The sequence below is a fragment of the Argiope bruennichi genome, chromosome X1, assembly GCF_947563725.1.
Source record: "Argiope bruennichi chromosome X1, qqArgBrue1.1, whole genome shotgun sequence".
Lineage (NCBI taxonomy): Eukaryota > Metazoa > Arthropoda > Arachnida > Araneae > Araneidae > Argiope > Argiope bruennichi.
Genome location: NC_079162.1, coordinates 13,023,338 through 13,047,356, shown reverse-complemented (window position 1 = coordinate 13,047,356; position 24,019 = coordinate 13,023,338). Strand labels below are relative to the sequence as shown.

Below are 24,019 nucleotides of genomic sequence, written 5' to 3'. Positions count from 1 at the left end.
TTCACTCAATTTTATGAAAAGAGACTTTTTAAAAAATAAAGTATGTTTTATAAGGGTACGAAAAGAAAATAATTTTTTTCTGTTCTCAAAAAAAAAAAAAAAAAAAAAAAAAAAAAAAAGATTTTAGCAATGGATTTTAGAAATCAGAAATATTTTATAAACAGTCTTATTTTCTTATCAAACAGCAACAATTATCAAATAATATACATTATGATAATAAAATTGTGTTTCTTATTCGCACGTGGTTAATTTTTATTCATAATTTCATACAAAAGTGAAAGTTTAAATGGGAATCGAGTTAAACAACCGATTTGCTTATTGCCTTAAATCAATCGCTTGAACTAGAATTTGTGGATAAAAATCTTTTGCATATAAATCATATTTTGAGTTTGTTTTATCTGTGTAGTAAAAAGAATTTATTGAAACTTTTTACGCATTAATTTAATTAATAAAATTCTTACGAGATTCTCAATTATTCTATAATAAAACTAATTAATCATAGCTAATTCTTAATTGTGAGTTTAGAAATATGTGGAATTTAATTAGTTTGTTATGGGGAATATGTATTATTTTTGCCATGATGTATACAGTGCATACTACAATTTTTATTCTAAAACATAGGTTTTGCACAAAAAGATTTCAATAAAAATGCAGTTGTATATCTATATCTAGTATATAAAGTTTGATAAAGGGTTTATTTGTTGTAGAGACTTGATAGAAACTACATTTGTCGATAAAAAGTCATTATTCAGTTTATTGTTAACTTGAGTGATGAAAGAGGAAACTTAAATAAGGTTTTCAATATTACTAGTCTGAAAAGCTTGTTTGTTTAGATTATTATTATGCTAGGCTTTTAAACGATCAATACAGATTATATTTTTTAAATAAAATTTAGCCTTGTTATTTGATACGGCTGAAAAACTTGAATTTAATTGAATGAGTTATTAAAAGCTACTGCACAAATTAAAAAATTCCTCTCGGCAAGCTGGAAGGCGACCTTTTAATCTGAGTTTATATTTCATGAATCTAATTTCAGGCACAATTAAGGCTTGAAAATTAGGACTAGTAGGTAGTCTTCTAATAAAAATCTATATGAAACTGCAATCTGGGAAGTAAAAGCGGATTTGAAAATTTTTCTTCGGAATTAATGTAAAAAAAAGTATTTTTTATTAAGTTTTGTAAGAAACGCTGTATCCAAAACTTAAAAAAATTATTTGGGCATCAATTTAAGAAGTAGAAATATTCATTATTACATATTGACAGGCGTGGCAAGCCAGAGCAACTGCGAAGTTAAAGTGTTTTTAAGTTTGAATTTAAGCTGGTAGGAAATAAGTTTATGAGCGCTGTTCTATGTAAATAGCTTTCCAAAAAAGTAAAACAAGAGTTATTTCCCTAAATATTGCATCTAAATACACCTCCAGTTGTAAAGTTTCATTAAATAAAGTAGGCAATTGTAAGAAAACTTGGCTTCTGTGGGGTTGAAATTAAATGTTAAAAATCTCAATATTTACAGTGAGCCATAAAATTGAGTATACACCTCTAAAACTTTTAGACTTCTTCCAATTACAAATTAAATGTTGAATTAAAATAGATAATTTTTTTTATCCTAGATACTTTAACCTCTGCTTTACCATCCTATAATAACACAATTCTATAGTTAACTTATTTATTACGAAAAAAGTTAAGCGATTCGAAGAAAAGATAGAAAACCATGCCACGAAATTGAGTATACATTTCTTATATTTGTAAATTTTTCCACCACTTTTTTTTAGTTTCAAATTTTTTTAAAGAGTTTCAGGAGTAGCTGCTGCTTATAACACGTGCTATTGCGCTTCAACGCTTTTAAATAGTATTTTTTCTCATTAAAAATCGTAAAATGAGCTCTCATAGAGAAACTACTGAATCTGAACGTTTATTGGTTGTAAAATGGTTGAAATAGGGCAAATCTCTTCGAGAAATCGCTTCGTTGAGTGGTGTAACTCATGGTTGTGTCCAAAAAATACTACAGAAGTATAAAAAAACTGGATCTGTAGCCAATATTCCTGGAAGAGGACGTAAAGAAATACTGAGTACTACAGTGAAGAGGAAGATCATTCACTCAGTAAAGAAAGATCCGAGGGTGAGTGCCTCTAAACTAACTTTATCGATGTCCTCTACAATCCTGAAAAAGATGTCAGATGAAACAATTCGACGTACCCTTCACTAGTATGGGTTTCATGGCCGTACACCAATATGAAAGCCACTCTTCAAGTATGTGCATAGACAAAAGAGAGCGATTTTCACCAAAGAACATCGTTTAAAGCCTATATCTTTCTGGAACACTGTAATATTTTCTGATGAAAGTAAGTTTAATCTTTACAGAAGCGATGGACGATTTAAAATATGGAGAGACACTGGGAAAGCGCTGGCACCTAAAAACACTATTAAGACAGTCAAGTTCGGAGGTGGATCTGTCCTCGTTTGGGGTTGTATGTCGGCTGGAGAAGTTGGAGAGCTTACTTTTATTGATGGTATTATGGACAAACATGTATATTTGCGAATTTTAAATGATAACTTGAAAAAAAGTGCCAGTAAGTTGGGGCTTGGGTCAAGCTTCATATTACAGCAAGACAACAACCCCAAGCATACAATGAAGATTGTGCAGTTATACTTGCTGTACCATTGCAGGAAGCAATTACACACTCCAGCCCAATCTCCAGACCTAAACGTCATCGAAAATTTGTGGTCACAATTAGAGAAAGCTGTACATGAGCACGAAATCATAAGCAAGGAAGTTCTCAAGAAGGTTCTGAGAGAAGAATGGGCTAAAATTTCTGTTGAAACTACTAAAACACTAGTAGAATCTATGCCCAGAAGATTACAAGCTGTAATTCAAACAAAAGGTAATGCAACAAAATATTAATTTGTACGTTAAAAGGAAATTAATAAAGGTGTATACTTATTTTTGTGGTGTTGTTTTTCCTCTCGTCTCAGATCTTTTATTTTTTTCGTAAAAAATAAATAAACGTAACAATTTTATTAGTATAGTACGGTAAAGCATAGACTAAAGTATATAAGGTAAAAATTTCAATTATCTTAAAGCAATATTTAATTTGTAATTGCAAAAAGTCTCTAAGTTTCTAAGGTGTATATTCAATTTTGTGGCCCACTGTATATGACTGCCACAATGTAAAAGGGCCAATTAGTAAAATATTTCTCTTACGCTCATATATACACGCACAAAATTTCAAGTTTCTCTCCGAAATTTGGAGATATATCTTATTTTAAAATGTGAACGAGCTCATCACAAGTTTTGAGTGAAACATTTATTATATTCATATCTCAATATAAATATTTATTATACCGACGATTGGGAAATTGAACATTTAAAATATCCTAGAGAAGTAATGAAATACTTAAAAAGAAAAGAAAATGTTCCTGTTTATAATTGCGTAATATCGAGCTTTCGAATAGAATGATATATTTCAGAAACGAGGAACCCTTCTAAATGATGATTATTTATATTGTATGTAAGCGTAATATTGTCCCAGTTGCAGAAGGATACTCATATCGTTGTCCGAGTTTTCAGAATCCTTCTATAAAATGTATTTTCAGAACAGTTTTGCGACTGCAGATTACAGGATTCTTACTTCCCCGGGGAGGACGAAGTTTTATACAAATGGTGCAGAAATGGATATTTTGGCTTATTTATTTTTCAAGTTATCCTCATGCTAGTATATACGAACAGTCAGCTGAGAACTCATCATTCGAAAAAGACAGCGCAAGGACTACTTCAACGTAATTACTTGCATCCATATAGAATTCGTAGACACCGTATGCAGAAACTATCAGATTATGGGTAGTATTGAAAGTTTTACATTTGAGCCCCATTTTAGGCGGAATCTAATCTTTCTTCCCTCAGAAATGTTATTTGGACAGATGGACCTCACTTTAATTGAGATCGAAGCAAAAATCTCCAGTTCATCTAGTTTTGAATGCCATTATGTTTGAATTCTTTGCTAGGAGGATTGAGCAAGGATCTGCGGAATTTTCTGCAATATAACCTGATTTGATTCCTGCTAACTTTTATTTATGGGATTACTTACTTACATTCGCTTATATTCTTCTGTGTATAACACGTCTTTTGTAAACGCTGCAGATCTTTGCCGACGAATTCAAGAAACCTGTCTTGATGTCACAAGTAATAAATTGGATCGCGTGTACGCAGTATTATTAGAATTCAACTTTGTGTAAGTATTCAAGCTGCTCATTTTGAATAAGATTTTTTGGTACTTCTATTATTGTTTTATATGATCATTTTTCAAAATTTAATGAAAGTTAATAAATGCATCATTATGCAAATGCATTATGATTCTGCTCTTTTAATAACTTTTTATGAAATATATATTATCCTTGAACAAGACTACAAAAAACTCGCTCAGACATCAGTCTAAGATATGGAAAAGTTGTCTAGGTTAATAATTTTTGCCTTTTAATACCTAAATAAATTTTGCAGATAGAAAAATGAAACTTCGTTCGCATATAGGAGGGTGTAAGCAAAATGTTTCTCCTGTGACATTTTTTCACTTTGGGAATCGTGTAAAAATTAAATTTTTGAAACTTTTTATACTCAACCTCTTCAGAATCTAAAGTATTTTCACACATTTGAGTACCTTATTTCATGAAACTTTGCAATTAGAAGTGTGTATATATATATATATATATATATATATATATATAATTTTTTTCAATTTAATTTTAATTCTTTTATTATTTTATTTCTTTTTCTAACTCCTTAATTTCAAATTAAAAAATATTTTAACATCTGAATTGCGCTGGTTTTGGTTTTTCCCATGTTTTTTAGAGTAACTCCCATTATTGTAAATATATAAAGTTGAGTTGCCGTATCATGTGGAATTTACAGTTCAAAAATATTGTATCTCACATATTTCTCTCATATTCACACATGTATTTCTCACATTATAAATCGTTTCTTTGACGCATTCAGATATTCTTTTTTCTGCGAACGGGCTACTGAGACTCCTGATAATGGTAAAAAAGCAAACAAACAAAAAACAAAACAAACAAACAAACAAACCAGCAATATGTACAATATTCACTAAGATAACGCTTTATATATATATATATATATATATATAGAGAGAGAGAGAGAGAGAGAGTCATGATTTTTTGAGGTTTAATCACAATCTCATAAATATTATTGATATAAAAGTAGAGCAAAATAGAAAAAAAATCCAAGCCATATCTTGGTGAAGGGTAATATGTTTAAATTTTTGCTCTGTTAAGCTCATTATTTTCAGAGCAAACTTTGTTTATGAATATTTCCCTTTACATGGAAATTTAATTCCGATATTTTTTGCGTTAAAATCTCATTAATTATTTTTTAGAAACCAGCTTGAGAGGATCTTTATCAAATTAATATTGTCAAAAAAAAAATTGCTGTTTATTCGTACCCTTTTTCTTGTAGAGAAGCATAAACGACTTAATCTTTATTACCGTTTAGTTAGAGCAACAAAGCCTTAATGTTTAATGAGTTCTCATGCAAATAATATTTTTACATAATTGGATTTATTTTTCGCACACATTAATTCATCTTTTTTTTTCTCTCTAAGCACATAAATTATCGTTTTTCTTTTATAACCAATTTCAGCTCTGATAATACGAGACTAAATAAAGAAAAACCTTATTGTTTAATGAAATAACACGGAATTTTTTTTAGGGTGGATTCGTCAGATGATTTCAATCTTTTTTATTCTGCGAGTGTAAAAATAAACGCATATGGCGTTGAAAGCTTTTCCTTTCTCCCTCTTTGGATTGGAATATCCAATTATAAATGTTATTCACACCCAAAAGTAAAAAATAATATTTCTTTGTAAATATGAATAAATATTTGAAGTATAAAAAAAATAGTAAAATTGTAAATAACGTTAAAAAATGAAAGAAATGCCAAGTTGTTTATATTTTTATTTGACACATTGTTCTGGTTTCACCTAAAACAACAGCTAAGGAATCTCATGTATTATTAAATATATATTAATTTAATCAATTATAAGACTAGTTGTAATGCTAATAAGGTCACAGTCTCATGGCAAATGCAACTGCACGTGTCAAATAACATTTGATTGTATGACTATAGCAGTGAGGAGACATATTTTTCTAAATGCACAATGGATTCTAAAATTAAATTGGCACATTGCAAGTATCAATTAATTCTAGTGCTTAAAAATAAAAAAAATCATTTTGAATTTAATAAATTTGGAAGACTTAAGTCAAAATTCATCATAATTAGAATATATGAAGAAACTTCATCTGAATATATGATTAATAATTTCAACAGAAAAAAAATCCAATTAAATGACAATTAATTTAAAATGTATAACGGAATACTCTTAATTTTACAGGATGTAAATTGAGTTTCCATACCACCTTCTGTCCTCAAAAAATATAAGAAAGCAGAAGCGCTGAGAATTATCAAATTTAAAATAATAATTCAGTCAAATATATGATAGAATCTAAGAAGAATTGATTAAAAAAGAAATAAATTCTAAATTAAAAGAAAAGGAATCTGAACGAATAAAAGCAGATCATGAAGCGTGATCTGATATTGTTTGATTTCTTAAAAAATTAATTTACGCTATTTTGCAGTTAAGCTGTTATAGTGCCGGCATTTTCAGGAAGAAGATAAAACCGTTGAAGGGTAATTTAAAAGAAGGCTAACAAATTTCACTTCGATAATTGCATAAATATAAGGATAATTGATTTTATGGCTTGTTGATCTTCCAAAATTTAATAGACCTTTTAACCCTTCACTTGATTTTTGAAAAGGTTTGGAAGTTCAGGGGATTTGCAATGTCGTTTTAATTAACAAACAAGCATGAGAGGAGATATGAGGAACCAAATTGATCCGCGCTTAAAATTGAATCACTGGCTAGGAAAAGGTTAATTCCGTTTTTTCTTCCTTTATTCCAAAAGCTTGATTAATTCTCTGATTTATTGAATCTGAAATGGTTGAAACGGATGGGTTTGATCTGCAAAAGGTTTTCAGTTAGACAAAAATTTTGTTTTTAATTTGAGGGCAGTTTCGACTCATCTGTAGTTGTCAGACAAAGAGTTATCAAAAATAAATAAATAGATAAATAAAATAAAATAAAAAAATAAAGAGCATGCAATTATTTATTGTTGTAAACATTAAGTAAAAGAATACTTATATGGAGGCCTCTTTCATTGTAATTAAAAAACGCAATGTATCTTCAGTTGTTATATTTATGGCTTGAAATATAATTAAATATAGTAAAAAGATTAAAAACATAAAAAGATACTTTAAATAATTAATTAAAATTATAATCTTTATTCAATTAAATATTTTTATATAGTTAAAATCATTATAATTTCTTGATGGTAACCTTATAAGTTAAAATGTAGGTTATGAATGTATTTTATAAGATAGTGGATACAATGCAGTTTTAATGCCTTTTTATTTTTTGATTATTTTTTTTTTAGCACGGGGATTGAAATTAATCAATTTTACATCCCTCTTTCCGTGTATACATTAACTTAGGAAATTACGACAAAAAATCAGGGTTTAATTTAGTTTTATGAAATGCTGCAAAATTGCGACACTATGTGGGCTATTCGTGTATTGGAAAATATCTCTAAAGAAAATTGCAGAAAAATATTATAATCAATTGCATTTCAAGTTGATCCTATGGAGAAAGCTACGAGTGATCCTAGTGTCGCATGATTGGAACACACACACACACACACACACACACACACACACACACACACACACACACACACACACACACACACACACACACACACACACACACACACACACACAAATCATAATACGTAAAAAATTTATATGAAAAAGGCAACTTCTATTTTAATTGCAGAGTTTCATCACATAGAATATTTGTAATAGATGTATAGATGCACGAATGCGTTCTATTGGTCCAAATGATGAGACACAATTTGAACTACAAAAATTCAAAAGATGTCTCGTACAGTAGAATACGGTACATCTAATACACAGGAAACAATTGGCACAATCACACTACTATGAAGAGATTGATTGATGGCTTCAAAGACCGCTGGGCCATATTTTTGGCCCGGGATTTGCTTTCTGTTCTCTGCGAAGAATGTCGAGTTGTCCAGATGTTTCAAGTTTCTGCATCATCTTGCCTAGGGCAAATGGTGACATCGGATCTCTTCGTATCCGTTTCATACGATGGAGTTCTTTTACAGCTACAACGGAGTTCTGCTAATTCTCGTACAACAATTTTATCAGTAGCGCATTTTTTTGCTACGTTAACTGGATTTGCTGAACAGTAACTAATGCTCATGAAGACCCCATCTTCTTTTTATTCAATAAATAATGCCAAGAGGCATGCGTTATAACGTAAATGATGTTTCGCATTTTCAATATATGAAAATAAATACCACTTGTGGTAAAGTGCCATTTATTGGTGAATTTTGATATCAAAATTTTTTATTTAATAATTACCAAGCACATTATTTCAATTATCCATAGTTCAAATTTTATATCATTTGAACCCATAGAACGCATTCTAGAAGTTCCGAAGTGAGTATTTATTGAACAATAGGCAATTGAAATGTAGATTCTGCAGCTTTCGTGTAATTGTCGACTTGAATGCTACAAACATCATTACAAACAGTTATTAAAATGACTTAATAATCAACAGTGATCAAGCTGATTTAAAATGATAAATATCATTTCTACAAATATTTACTTCTGCAAATTCAAAATCTATTAGCGTGAAATACAAATATCAAAAATGGAATTTATATTATTCAGCAATTCCTATTTTTCAATAATATTAGACTAGTAATAATATTAGATTAGTAATAATCGACCACAATATCTTCAACGTCATTATAATTATGATAATGTGACTTTATTTTTATTTAATGACTTTTTGAATTTTCCTGTAATACCTAATTTAGTCTCATTTCAAGAAGAAAAGGACAATTTTTGACACCTATGCTCTCACTAAGAATAATCTCTCCCTGTTATGTTTGATGATCGTAATGCTAAACAGCAAATTGCAAAATTTCATTTAAAGCTGATTGTAACCTTTAGGAAATGGAAATCTCACTAGAAGTGAATTTAAAAATATCTTCATGAACAAATATTTGTTTTTAAAGAAGTAGCCATCCCATTAATTATAGCACTTAATATAATCCATAAAAGAAATAGTACAAAAAAATAAAGAAAAAGATTTTATGCTGGGAAAGGGACTAATTGATTTTGGTGTCAGATTTAATCGCCACATCTTTAATGAAAGCTTATTTGTTTTCTTTGTCAGCTGGTTAGTCATAGCATGTTTGCAAAACTATTTTATTTGATGAATACTTGTAATTATTTACAGAGCTTTATCTGAAAATACTTTTTAAAGAAATTCAGTTTTTAAATTAAATTCTCCTATTTGTTTCATATTATACATTTTAATGCAATTATTATTTAATTAAAACATTATAAATAAAACTCACATCATCGATTTTACGCACACTCCCTTTTTTGAAGTTCCAGATAAAAAGACCACTTTTCGAAGTAGCAGCGGCAAGGCAGTTGATATCACCTGGTGCCCATGAAAGAGAATAAATTATGCTTGCATCACCTTGAGAAGAATTTACCTGCAAAATTTCATAAAATAAAAACATTCCAGTGCCACTCATTTTTTGAAGGCTTTACTCTAAAGTAGAACTAATTATAAATGTAAATAAAAATTTAGTTTAGAAGTAAGTTAGTGAATAAGGATTTCAGCAATATCAATGCTTCAGACAACACTTTTTTGATAACTAATGAAATATTTTCCAGAAGAAATTATTTCCATTGAAGAGAACTATTTTGTGAATAATTACTGAGCGCAGCGCGTGTAACATATCTTTTTCACAACTGAAAAATCTGGCTGATTGCTAACAATCATTTACAATTAGGGATTGCAATATCGGACCTAAAGTTCAATACCGGTATTCGGTATTTTTTAGATCTTAATACTGAGATACCGGTAGTAGAAATTTTAGAAAAACAAAGAAAACACAGGAGTTTCTTTGTTTTATTTGCCAGTTTTTTTGGCATTTCCGGTATTTACTTTGGACCTTGGATTTCCCCCGTTAGATACAACTAGTTCAATTTTTTTTCCTCATGTATATGAGTTTTGTGTTATTTCTGACAGCATTTTATTTTAACTCAAAATTTCGTATTGATATGTGTAGCCAAAAGTTACTAAAAAGCTTTCAGGAATGGTACGAAGAAAATTTTACATAATATCATTAAATATTGTGACCAAGAAGTAGAAAATGGGGAATTAAAATATCCCTGAAAAATTTAATAATATATAAAAAACATTTTAATATAAAAAAGATCATTATTATTTTGTAAAAAAGTAATTGCCAAATGTTAAAAACAGAAATTTTTCATTTATTCTTCATAATTTAATGTTTATGTTCCTTATATTAAATAAAAATTGCTCTGAAATATTTTAATGTGCATTAGTACCGTTTTCCTTCTGTATTACTAATTATCTGTAATGTTTAAGTCTCATAAAACCGCGAGTCTTCATTGTTAAATGTAATCATCTCCTCCTTTCATCTTTCCTCTCACCCCTATTTTGTCGAATGAAACCCATCCTAATGCATGCGCAAAAGCGCGGATGGGTTTACAATCCGTTGTCAAACAATATTTTATCACTTCTCTTGATTGTACGATGCAAATTTGTATTCACAGTCTAATTAATTCCGTCCGTTAGGGAGACATAAAAACAAAAACGCATACTATTTTGCTATGTTGGCGATCCCTGAACATATAGTGGAGACAAAAAAAAAAAAAAAAAAAAAAAAAAAAAAAATTCTATTAAATACCGAATAAACGGTATTTAAACTTGTGAATACAGGTATTACAAAATTGTACAAATAGCTCAAAATACCGGTAATCGGTATCCCGGTATACTGGTATTGCAATCCCTATTTACAATGTACCAGGCTAAGTGCAAAATAATCTAGAATTTTCTTATTAGTCTGATAAGCTTATTATTTTAAGGAACTTACGCCTTCAGGATAAATGGAAAACTTGGGATTGTTTACTCAAACAATCTATCTTCTTTTCATTTCCTGAAATGATGATATTATTTGTATCCTTACAGACTGAATAATTTCTCTTATATCATATTATTATTATAAGAATTTTAAATATAATTTACTATCTTATGATAGGTTTACTTATATTTTTTATCACACGAATATTTTTTAAAATATTCTATAGGATAATTGAGTTTACGGCAAACGGAATTGTTTGGAGCATTTCCAAATGATTTTTTCATGTTAGTTCTAGATGAGTTATGGATGCTTCTTGCTTTACAATCTTGAATCATATTTTATAAAAAGACTTTTGGAGTATTTGCATGTGAAAGTTAAAAAAAAAAAAGGGGGGGGGGAGAATAATTACTATCTTTATCCAGATGTTAGTTAAGACAGTAGGTATGCTGAAGTTATTGTTTTATATTTCACCAGGATTTTGCTACGACTTTGTCATAATTTAATCTCATATTTTCGTTTTCGGATCTCTTCTCATATTTTAGAATTTTTCAACAATGATTTAAGCGGTTGATGGGTTCATTAATATCTAAGCTTAATACTCGATGTGTTAGCCCTCAGTCTAATACAATGAAATTGTTGGAATTTCACGCATTTTAGGTCTAGCTTGTTCAATATTTTATTTGATAATACTATTTTTTCTATGTCTCAGATTCATATATTTTGGGACCTAGACAATACTTGCAATATTGTGCCTTTGTTTGATCTAATTTCATTTTATATTGTAGTTTACTTTTTAATTATATATATTTTATAAGATTAAGCGATATTAATTTTTTGACTTTTGAATTATTAATTATCTTTGCTTATATATATCTTTATGTACCATATATTTGCTTATTATTACTGTGCTTTTAGGGCATATGATTCTTAATTTGTCGTATGTGCATGTGGTAATTTTGTGAAATAATTCTAGCTCTCCGAGAATAGTTATTTTTAGTAATTACTTTCTTGGAATTTACGATTAAGGAAGAGCGTAATCTTCATTTGGTAACTTGAAGGCTTTGAGATTAAACCTTTTCTTAGAATTTATACTCTGATTTGATGACATCTAAGATAAGGTTAATCTAAAGTGGAATGTCTGATGATTTAAATTTAATTTTACAATTGTGAAAAATGATGAAAAATGTTTCTTTATTTTAAATAACTTTACAATTTGAATTTATTTACATTATGATTTCAAAAACTTGGAAGCCAAGTTAAAAACACACACACACACACACACACACACACACACACACACACACACACACACACACACACACACACACACACACACACACACACACACACACATATATATATATATATATATATATATATATATATATATATATATATATATATATATATATGTGTGTGTGTGTGTGTGTGTGTGTGTGTGTGTGGATCCTCGGGAGATAGCGTATATAGCTGGTTACTGTTCTCGTGCTGCTTTAAAAAACAAAGCGTCACCAAAGTTGTCACCAAAAGTTAATAACAATTGCAAATTCTATTCTTTAAACTTATAGATGTAAAAGATAAAGGTGGCTTACTATAGCGTTATGAAATAGTTTTAAATGCTGTAATCCATACATATATAGTTGTTCAAAAATTAATTCATGAAAAATTTGAGAATAAATTGATTGAAGTTCCTAATCAAGGAAATTTGATTCTTAATCTTGTGGGAGATATTTTAATATGTTTCTTTCTTCAGATGTTTGTGTGAATGGGCATGATCTTGACTCGTTATAATTCTGAGGTTGGCATCTAACAGCTTATTAAGTAATTATTCGAAACTGTAAAACAAATAAAGTGAAAGTTAAATATAATCTTTAAGAATAAAAGAAAACCAGGAATTTTTTTCTAAAAATTCCTCCACTGAAAAAAGGAAATCTAGCAAGAAAATTGATCAATTAGAAGGGGAAGAAGTATCTGTTATTACAGAAGTATAGAAGGAAAAAAGCGAAGGAATAAAGCGAAAATTATTTTTAAAAATCTAATTGAATGTAACTATAAAGTTCAATGTATTTATAATGTTAAAGATTAGTAAAATTATAAACTGTGCAGCTTAAGGATATCACATTTTTAGTAGTCATTTTTATTTTATTTGAAATCTTATTTGAAGTGACATTTCTATTTTATATATATGTGTTCGAAATAATTATATTGGTGTTTTTGGTATATAGCACAAAGAAATAAATATTGTTTATTAATCACATTTTAAGTGTTATTTCTATTTTGTATATATACGAGCTATGAATAATTGCATTGGTTTTTCGTGCTATTTATTAAGTAGAAATAAATAATATTGCTTATTAATCTGTTTGTGCCTTCATCTGGTTCCTATTTTATAATTTCTTAATTCATTCATATTTATTAACTTAACAGTTAAATATGTTATTCCTTTATACAAGATCATATATTCCTTTAAACAAGTTCATAGATTTGCTATTTAAAAAAGTATTTCTAGTAAATAGTTTAAAAGTAAATTTAAAATTCACTATTTATATAACGCAGAAAAAATGAATGAATAATCTTATTATGTCACTAATCAAATTTTTTGCCTTGTTTACAGCAATTTTAATTTTCTATATATAAATATTTTACTATTGATTAGCTTCCTCTTTTATAAAATAAAACACCTGAAAACTAAAAAGTTTCCATTTCAAAGAAAACTTAATACAAACATCTATTTTACACAAACAAATATTAAATAATTCGTAATTTAGCAATTATTATGCTACTATTTAATAATTCGGAGAATGTGTTTTTAATAACGAAAATTTTCACGAAATTATAATGTTCAATATCGAGAAATTCTCAGACCACGATGGTAATTAATTTAAATATAAATTTTATTTTACACGAAGAATTATTTTTAAATTAGAATCTATGTGATTATTTGATAATTTAGGGAATTAACGAAAATTGCCGTGAAAGCATTATGTTATACATCGCAAACCTCATCACGCGTTATGATAAACTCCGTCCTTCTCCGAGTGACCGCCTAGATGTGATGATTCATTTCAACAGTCAGCAGGCCTTATCTCCAGAGGGTCACTGTCAGGGTAGGTTACGAAATATGTTTCTCAAACTGTATTAGAGTTTTATTAAATTTTCCAAAAGTTTACTGACAATTGCATACGCATAACACATTTTGACGAAGGGCCTTCCAACTTTGCTACTCAAGTAAAACACTTCAGAAAAAGAGGAGTGAAAATATTTCTCATGAAAATGTGAAAACAACAACAACAACAAAAAAAAACAAGTTAACTATTTGTTGATTAAATTTCAATGAAGTACGTTCGAATAAATGGAATGCCTCGTGAGCATTTTAAAATTTCAATTTGAAATTATTCAAGCAAGTGCTCTGAGAACGGAAAGTAACTCATTAGCATTAATTAATATTTGACTCACTTTCATATTTCCTTTTGCTTTGAATTTAATTGAAGAAAATGAAGAATGGAGATATTTAATATGCATTTTTCTTACAGCAAATGCATGGAAAAGTTAGGAATCTGTATCAAAGCGTTCCAAGTGGAGTAAATGAGGGTTGTGAAATTCGGCTCGCAAATAAGAAGACAAGTTTCTTAATAAATTATAAACGAAACAGCCTTATATGAAGGCTTCAGTTAAAAATTTTCAATACAAGATCTTATAATTGCGATTGCAATAAGGAATTTAGGGTGTAAGTAGAAAAATATATTTAACTTCAAGGTTATGGGCTTTTACTAAAAACTGGGTTAATTTAAAAAGATTGCACACACACTTCTTAGAATAAGTTTTGACAAGGTACACCAATACAATTATTAAATATGTGATTAATACGATTATATTTGGTTAATTTATCAATGTTTAGTGATACGTCACGTAACTTTTCAAATTCTTTTAATCTGATTTGCCTCTGACAGCAGCATAAGAGCAAAAGATATGAAATTAACTTCTTTACTTCTTGAAAGTTTTTTTTTAATTACCCCCAGTCATCCCATTACCTAGCAATCGGCCACAACAAATCCTGTCTATACTGCTACGTTCTGTGCTGGCGGGGTGGTCGGCTGTACGCAAGAAGAAGTCACCCCATTACCATAGAACTAAGCCGTATAAACAGAGATTTCCTGAAAATTAAAGAGAGTCTTTTCCTTTTCCAAAAACCCTTGCAAAGGGCAAGGCAAATTTAAAAAAAAGATTAATAATTTTTCTTTTTAAAAATTAAAAGCTAATTTACTTTTATTTGATATTTTTTGACCTGATCTGAAAATTTCTCAGATCAGACCAAAATGAAAGAGATCTCATAAATAGTTTCAACATAAAGCTACTTATGAGATCTCTTTCAATTCTCCCTTTCAGTCAAAATCGAAGAAATGCGTGCGGTTATTTAAAGATTTCTGAGCTTCAGTTGGAGAAAGGATATCAGTGCAAAGCAGGAAAGGACGGATGACATTCTAAAAAAGATGAAGTTTGGCGGATTGCAAATGACACTCAATCATCATTTTGTAAAACTGCATCAAATGGGGAACTGTATGCATTAATCAGCAATCATTCCTTGTTCTTGATTTCCCTCTCATAATGCTACAGACGCTGCTCTGACCACCTATAGTTGAAATGTGCTTACAGCGTTAATTACTTTGAAATTTAATATGTTGAAGCAGTATAGTTAGAAAAGGCGTCTTAAGTTGGCTGTCCGTTTCTTTGATTTGTTTCTATCAGTGCATTTTAGAGATGCTGCTCAATTCATTTGTTTGTCTTCAATTAATTCGATAATTATTAGTTATAAAATCCGTCAATTATTTGAATATTTAAATCGGCTTTCAATAGTTGAATTCTAGGGATAATTTTAAATTATTTGATTAATCCTGAATGAATTGTAATAGGGATTCAAATAAATATTAAAATAAATCTACAACACAGGAGAAAAACTGTCTTATAATATTTTAATTTTGCATCAGCTTGGTTTATTTTAATATAATGAATATCATGCACTTATTCAAAATTATTTAAAAAATCTGGATTTTATATATTATTCTGGATGAAATACAGAATAAGTGAATAGAAATTTGTTCCGAAAGATTACAATCGAGCAAAATTTTGGGTTAATAAGTATCTTAAATATATCCAAGAAAGGAGCTCCGAGAGAACCCAAGCGTTTGATGATATTCGGGAAAAAATCTGGAAGCGTACTTACAAATTCCAATATGTTCTAATAAATTTTTATTCAAACATAGTGAAACCTTTATTTCATCGTTATCGAGATTCTTTCGCCTCTGATTATTTAAAATCTCCATTGAAGATTTTACCTTCATTTTCAGAACTATTTTGATTCATTTATAATTTGAGTAAAAGAACCGCTCGTGGAAAGTATTAGTTTATAAATAAACGTTTATCCAGATGAATGTTTTTATATCCTTTATATTCAACATATATTTCTGAAAGTCATTTTAGACTTTATTTAAATTTTGACATTGGATGCAACTAAATATCAAGGCATTGATGAAAAATAGCTTGTCATACTTTTTTCTGATATGTATTTTCCTTAGTTTATAAACAATTTGAAAGAAGTTTAGTAGATCCGATAACGCTGTTCATTTTTGAAAGTGAATTTTTGTGAAACTTAGTTGGAGTTGTTAGAATGGGTTTGATCAGTCCTTCATATATTTGAAGTTGATAAGAAGAGTACAAATTTATAACAATTGATTTTGCAATGGATTCACGAACACTTAGCAGTATTCAGAGATGAATGAAAATTTTGAAGAAATGTGAGCATATCAAAAGCAATTTATGTAACCTCAATTCTTAAGCAATTCTTTTCAGTATTTTATACTAGATGGCATAATACTAAAATCCAGGAAATAAGCACAAGCAGTAAAGCCTATAATTCAAATTCAGCACTCCATTTTATTGCTCGATCAAATTCATCTTTGTTAGGAAAGAAAGGGACCTTTTTAGCTTTGTAGGTGTACATTTTAAAAACTGATATCCTGCGCGTCTATCTTGGGAATAAAAAGGGATGTAGTTAGCAACAAAAGGAAATGAAGTCTTCTTTAAAATCTGCAGCTTTTTTTAATTAAAAAATACTTTCTATTTATAATTTGTAATGAAGAGCTGAATGGGATTACTCACTGCCTCCATTGTGTTAACATTCCAGACTTTCACTGTCCCGTCAAAACTTGCTGTGGCAAGGAGATCTGGATCATCAGGTTTGAACTGGCAATCAAAAATAGTTTCGAGATGACCCTGCCAATTAAACAAACATGGAATGGTTCTTTAATGAAGGCCGAAACAATATCTAATATTATACAGAATATTTGATGGGAACAAAATTTCTTTATTTTCGGGGAGAAGTCTTTTTAAAAGAAGTTTGGCGATACAGACGGCTTTTTATTAAAAAGAAAAACTATCAACTTTAGAAAAAGGATCTGTTGAAATACACATAAATTTACACACTTATAGAAATCTATTCAGTTGAAAAAGATCAAAGAATATATTTAACTTTAAAAAAGGTTGTATAGATTTAAAGACCTACTAAAAAAAGAAAAAAAAAAGTATCTTAGCTTGTATTTTCAATGCAGTTTGAGGATAATGCTGCATTATATAATAAATGCAGTAGAGGTATAGATGTGTATTCAACTCTTTTCTTTCAGATCAATTAAGAATAAGCTCTACTAGTTAAAAATGCCCTTTTTTGTTATGGAGTTTGAAAGTGTTTTAAATTATTGCTTAAGACAAGATGTTTTTTTCTTTTACTTCTTTGTTAAACAAAGACTGTAAATGGCAACACAAATTTCGACGATTTTGAAATTTTATTGGAAAACAGATAAACAAAATTTTCGTGATTTGATTCTTCTGAATTAGGAAATATAGGAAAGGCTTAAAAATTATCATTGGATTTATTTATTTAAAAATTAAATTGTTATTCTTCATTTTGTTATTTGGTTTTAACGCTATCTTAAGACATATAACATTTATTTACATTCGTAAATGTACGATTTTCTAAAGAGTTCACAATGTCTCATTGAAAATATCAATATACGGAAGCATTTGGAGTTTTCATTCCACTCGAAAGGAGAACTGGATAATAAGAAAGAAGAGCGACATAATATTGACACTGACTTTGTAAAAAAATCGAATAGATTTTTTGAAGTACCTACCATGTTCTTCAAGAAATCCCAAGCAGAATTTCTGAGATTGTAGACTCCTACCCCTCCATCAAAAAACAAACAAACGATACGAGATACAAATTTCATCTTTTCACTTGTTCCCGCTCCAGGAGTTGAAGTACTGTCAGCTGGCAGCACGCAGAGAGCTTTGAAACCAACGTGTTTCAAGCGAAAAGTTTCTTGCGGTTTTTCTTTAGCTACAGTCCATATTCTAAGAACTCCCGCTTCAGCATCTGCGATACATAATAACATGCTATTAATTCCCCTATCCGGGGGAATAATTAAATGAAAGAAGTATCTTTGAAAGCAAATCGCTTTCGTTTCAGTAGAAGTAGAATTTTTTTTTGTCTTTGAGATGAGAAAGGGAGTAAAGATAATCGTCACTTAGTTATTATTCTCCTCTTTAATTTTGCTAATCTAATAGGGTTGTGGCAACAAATATCTTTCAACCGCTTTTGCGCTTATTGCTAAAAGGCAGAAAAGAACGAATCTATTGTTCACACGTTTAGCTATTAAGCTATTTTGAATTCTGAGTATTTAAGAGACACGCGTCATTTTGATAGCTTTATTTAAAAAGTTGGAAAGCATTTAATGACTTCTACATTATTATAAAACGGTCTGAATGTTCAAATATTTTCTATGGTTTCTTAATTTATTTAACAGTTAAAACTCTAATAGATAATTCCATTCAATTTTTTTATCTATTATTTATTTTTTATTTTTTTCGATAGCCTCTATACATTAAAATACAGAAAGGACTAAGCATATTTTCAGTCAGAATTCGCAAAGAACTATCTAAATTTTTCTCAAAATGTATTTTGAATCAACTATTTATAAGAGATACGCAGGACCAGAATACAAATGGTAAGAATCACCTGAATCTGAAAAAAGAAAATAGAAAAAAGGAAAATATTTCATCCGTATTAAAAAATTTAATATCTTATTCGTTTTAGTTGAAATAAAAAAAATCTCACTTCTTAGTTTTTTCTATTTAAAAACTTGGAAGGAAAGTTTCTTCTGGAAATTAGATTTTTCATCTATTATTTATTTAACATGACATATTTCATGCTTGTAAAAATGGAATTTTGTCATTGAATTTTCACTCCGTGATGTGCCAGAGGACTGATATTTTTAACTTTTGTGTTCTCGATGAGAATATACAGTTTCTATATTTTAGTTGCGGAATTATTAATCTACCTATATTAAATTTTAATTCTGTAATGATGACGTTACCTGGAAAGGAATTTGAGAAACAACAGATTTCAAGACTAAGGCATAGAAAATAATTAAAAAAAAATTGTTATTCAGTGCAATAATAACAGTATGTTTTAAAAATATTTTAAAAGCAAATTAAATTTTACATTTGTTATGTGAAACACATGATTAGACACGTAAAAATATAAACTAGCTATAGACTCTTTAAAATTATAACATGGATAAAAATGAGAGACGGAGAAGTAAAGATACAAGAAATAACATTTTATGATTGAAAAATGTTTATTTTCAGTAAGATGTAAAATGAATTTCCTGCCATTCAGTTTAATTTTAATGTCAAAACCTTTGACTTATATTTGTGCAGCGAATATAAATTAAATACATGAGAGTTGATCGAAAAACAAATTCCAAAGTAAATCAAAGAAATAAAATTTTAGATCTCATGTATATTCATTTCAATTATTTATAGCGCAGCTGTAATGCCATTCGATTTCATTTTAATTCCAAATACGTATTCGATTTATATCCAAGATGATTCAAAAGACCAAAAGACATTTCAACAAATAGTAACCATAAATCTCCAGCGGTAGCATCCCTTTTCATTCTGGTGAGATTAAAATTATTCATCATTTTCAATAAATGTAAAGAGCGGAATTGTTGTACTTAATTAGAAAATTGGCTCCATCGACGTAGCAGTAATTAATTCACATGCTTCTCTTGTCTCAGTGGATAATCATTTATTAAATACGATACACTCACCACCAGTTACAAAAGCACCGGGGGCTTCCATCAACCAAGCGGCGCATTTGATAGTGACCGCTTTGCTTGGGAGGCTGTATGTAGTAATGACTGATGCTACGTCTGTCGAGGAGTCAATGAGTTGCAGTCTCCCATTAGTGGTGCAGATTAATAAGTAATTCTGAGAAAAGGGCTCCCACAGCAACCAAGAGACAGAGCCTGCACTGCCTCCTCCAAGTTTGACATGAAGTTGTGGCTTCTTTCCTGCGATAGAGACAAAAGAGTATTAAATAATAGAATGACCATTGATTCAGATGGGGAAGAAGTTGGAACCGAAGCTATAAGCAACGTTGAAATAGAAATCTCACGAATATTTATTACCAAAGGAGATAAATAGATTATTTTTACAAATTATTTCATGACATTTAGTTTTTGGATGTACATTGCCTAAAATATCTTTAGCCTGGTATGCAAATCAAATAAGAATGATATAAAATACAGAAGAGAACAAACGTCTGGTATTTAAAAACGTATTTAAAAAAAAAACGAAAAATACCCCCCCCCCAAATATTATATTTAACGAGTTCAGTGGTTAAATTCATTTTTAAAATCTTATTAGCAGTGATACATAAAGTACGTGATTGGTTTTACTACACGAACGTACGTATTTGGTAATTAATTACAGTTTTTGAACATTAGTAAGTTATATTCGTGAGAATTATAGTTTGCATTGCAAAAACAAACACATTAGTAATATAAAACTAGTAAAACAAATTCACTCAGAACACTAGAAATATTTAAAATATAATTAAATACAAAATATTAAAAAATGATTTGAATAAGTTAATACCAGAAATAAGTTAAATTATTAAAATGATGATACAGCAATGAAGTAAAAAAGGTTGAAAAACTTTATTTAAGAATGATAATTTTGAAATGTTTGAAAAATGGATGAGGACATTGATGGTAAATAAATTACAAAGAGATTTTAGTGATTTAATCAGTGATACAAGTTTTATTAATCATCATATTACTTTTTTTACCGTCTATATTCCTTATATTACAATTTCATTCTCTTCCTTTGATCTACTGTATTTAATTGTCAAATATTTAAAAGATAAGCTTACTTTCGGCACGAATGTAAAGGATTTAATTAACTACGAAGTTAATGCTAATGCTAAGACTATTATTTCTATTAATTGTATTTTAGATGTATATTTGTATATGTTGTGGTCAAAATGATTGATCGTTAATTATTCGGGTTATTACCTGGCATTATTACGAAAACCGATTAATCATGTTGTCAATAAAATTTAACCAACTAAACGAATTTTATTAATCACCTACAATATATATATATATATATATATATATATATATATATATATATATATATATATATATATATATATATATATATATATAATATAAGATTATATTTATTTATTTATTATAATTGTTTTTTATGGTTTTATTAAAACTAAACATTGTCATTTTTATAGTTTATTTTTTTTCTATAAGTATTTGTTAATAAGCATTTAAATAAAAGATTTTCTTTCAACTGAATACAAATGAATTACGCATATCAAAGCTAAACAAAACTAATCCATATTGTTTTTATAATGGTTTTAATTACATATTATATATTTTATATATTTATTTTATTTATCTGTTTTATTATTTATGGATTTATTATATTTATTTACAATACATTTTAATTTATTTGTAATTTTAATTGTTTTAATTGCTGTGCTTATTATTAAAGTGACATCTTAGTACTTTTATTTTGATTAGTTTACATCTGCCTGTTTAGTTGCCAAAGCTTTAAAAAACAATGTGCTCCCCTTCACAAGGTATTTCAGAACGATAGATTCTTTTTCAGGGCTCATTTTACCTTGCAAGTAGAGCGATATAGTTCCGTCTGCGTGCCCCAAGGCTAATCTCCCTGGTGCTGTTCGGTGCCAGCTTATTTGAGTGATGGTTGAAGACACAGCCGAAATTTCTTTCAGTGGATGCGATACGGGGCCTTCCCTTCCATTTTTCTCCGTGTACTTCCACAAGCAAAGAGGTCCTTTACCATCACAATAGGCGAGACAATCTTCATCCGAAGGAAACCATGACATTAACGCAGGTATCGCGTGAGGTGTGTTCAGAGATGCCAGTAACTTGCGCTTAGTGACATGCCAGACACATATTTTAAAATCCACGCTGCTACTGGCGAGGATGTCTTTATCTTTTAAGTTCCAAGCAATAGCCGAAATAGTTTTTTTATGTTCTGACATGATGGAATGTAAGTAAAATTGATTGCCTTCTGGATCCCACTAAAAGGAAAAGAAAGGAAGATGTGAACATTCTTGGAGGAATTCTTCATGCAGATTGGGGGTTAAATTGAAAAATCATACTAAGAGTTTGAATGTATTTCAGCAATTGAAGAGATAATCTTCATTTTGGAATTTAATATGAATAAATAGTTACAGAGGTATCTTCATTCTACGTAATTGCAAGAAATAAAAGTGAAAGTATTATTATCTAAGAGAATACAAAAATGTTAATAAAAATTACTTTTTTTGACGATTAAAAGTTTCGAATCTTTTTGCATATATTAATGGAAAATATATGTTTTCATAATCTATTATTGAATGTTGAAAATTTTGTTCATCCCATTTTTTAGTTATAAATTGAAAAATTGTGTTGTGCATTCGCCATTGTTTTTCAAAAAAAAAAAAAAAAAAAATGCTCCTCACTTTTATTTATGTTTAGAATCGTAGTATTACATTTTATTTTTATTAAGTGCATTACGTACGAAAGCAAGAAGTGCAAAACTTTTAACAAACAACTGACAGGATTCAGGCAAAAAGCTGAAATTCAAACTTTTATGAATCAATTCAAGATTCCATGCTCAAAATTAATCCTTTCATGAAAATTAATTTTATTCGTTTTTTTAAGCTTGTTATCTCGGCTTTTCTTATATAAGCTTATTTTATTACTATGTATTTAAGCTTAATCATACAGGTGTCTGGAGATAGTATATTTTCCAGGGGCCACTTGTCACCATTTAGTTTTAAGTATATAAGCAATATAGAAATATACAGTAATATAACAATATATCGAAAAAACAAACAAACGAACAAACAAACAAACAAACAAAAAACCCCTGAGATTTTATCTAACTCCGTCTGCTCTCATTTTACATTTTATATATGCTTGTCATCTGCTCATAAATTTCTATTGAAATATCTGAATATCAAAAAATCGGCTGCTTTCAATTTCTTTTCACTGTATAAAGTTGAAAGACAAATACAGTAACAGTACAAAGATATTTTCGGTCGGTGTATATTATCGTACGTCTAGAGAAACTTGAATAAGCGTAAAAACTTACAGGATCTTACGAACGCAAACACACGTTGCTGACAGAATTTAACAAGAAGAATATTATTTCTCGTTGAACAGAGGGCTATAATTCATTCCCTGTACAACGTTAAATGCAGGCCATGCAATATTGAGGATTATTCTTTAAAATAATGCTGAATGATCATGGATATTATTCAGGTATAAACTGCATGTAAATTGCCTATAATAATGACCTCAGATTAACTGACACATTTGGATGCATACAAGGAATGATATATATGCAAAGAAATAGCGGATATACCCCATTCCCCTATTTTCTACAATTGAAGCGATTAGATTTCTTTATTCGGGAACAGAGGAGGTAGACTTCTAGAGACTCTGTCTTTAGTCACTCTAATATAAGAAAAACGAATTTCTTTCTTTTGTTATTAAAAATGGCTTGGATATTATTAAATTATCAG

General features: G+C 29.1%; 1 protein-coding gene across 1 annotated transcript in view; it reads right to left on the bottom strand.

Moving 5' to 3' along the window:
* Positions 1–24,019, bottom strand: part of LOC129958885 (WD repeat-containing protein 17-like) — a 189,462-nt gene that overhangs the window by 95,156 nt on the left and 70,287 nt on the right. Inside the window, exons 3-7 of the mRNA XM_056071608.1 lie at positions 22,102–22,528; positions 20,229–20,471; positions 18,246–18,487; positions 17,218–17,331; positions 9,517–9,660 (exon numbers count right to left, since the gene is read on the bottom strand). Coding sequence (XP_055927583.1) covers positions 9,517–9,660; positions 17,218–17,331; positions 18,246–18,487; positions 20,229–20,471; positions 22,102–22,528 — 1,170 coding nt within the window. The remainder of the gene's footprint in view (positions 1–9,516; positions 9,661–17,217; positions 17,332–18,245; positions 18,488–20,228; positions 20,472–22,101; positions 22,529–24,019) is intronic.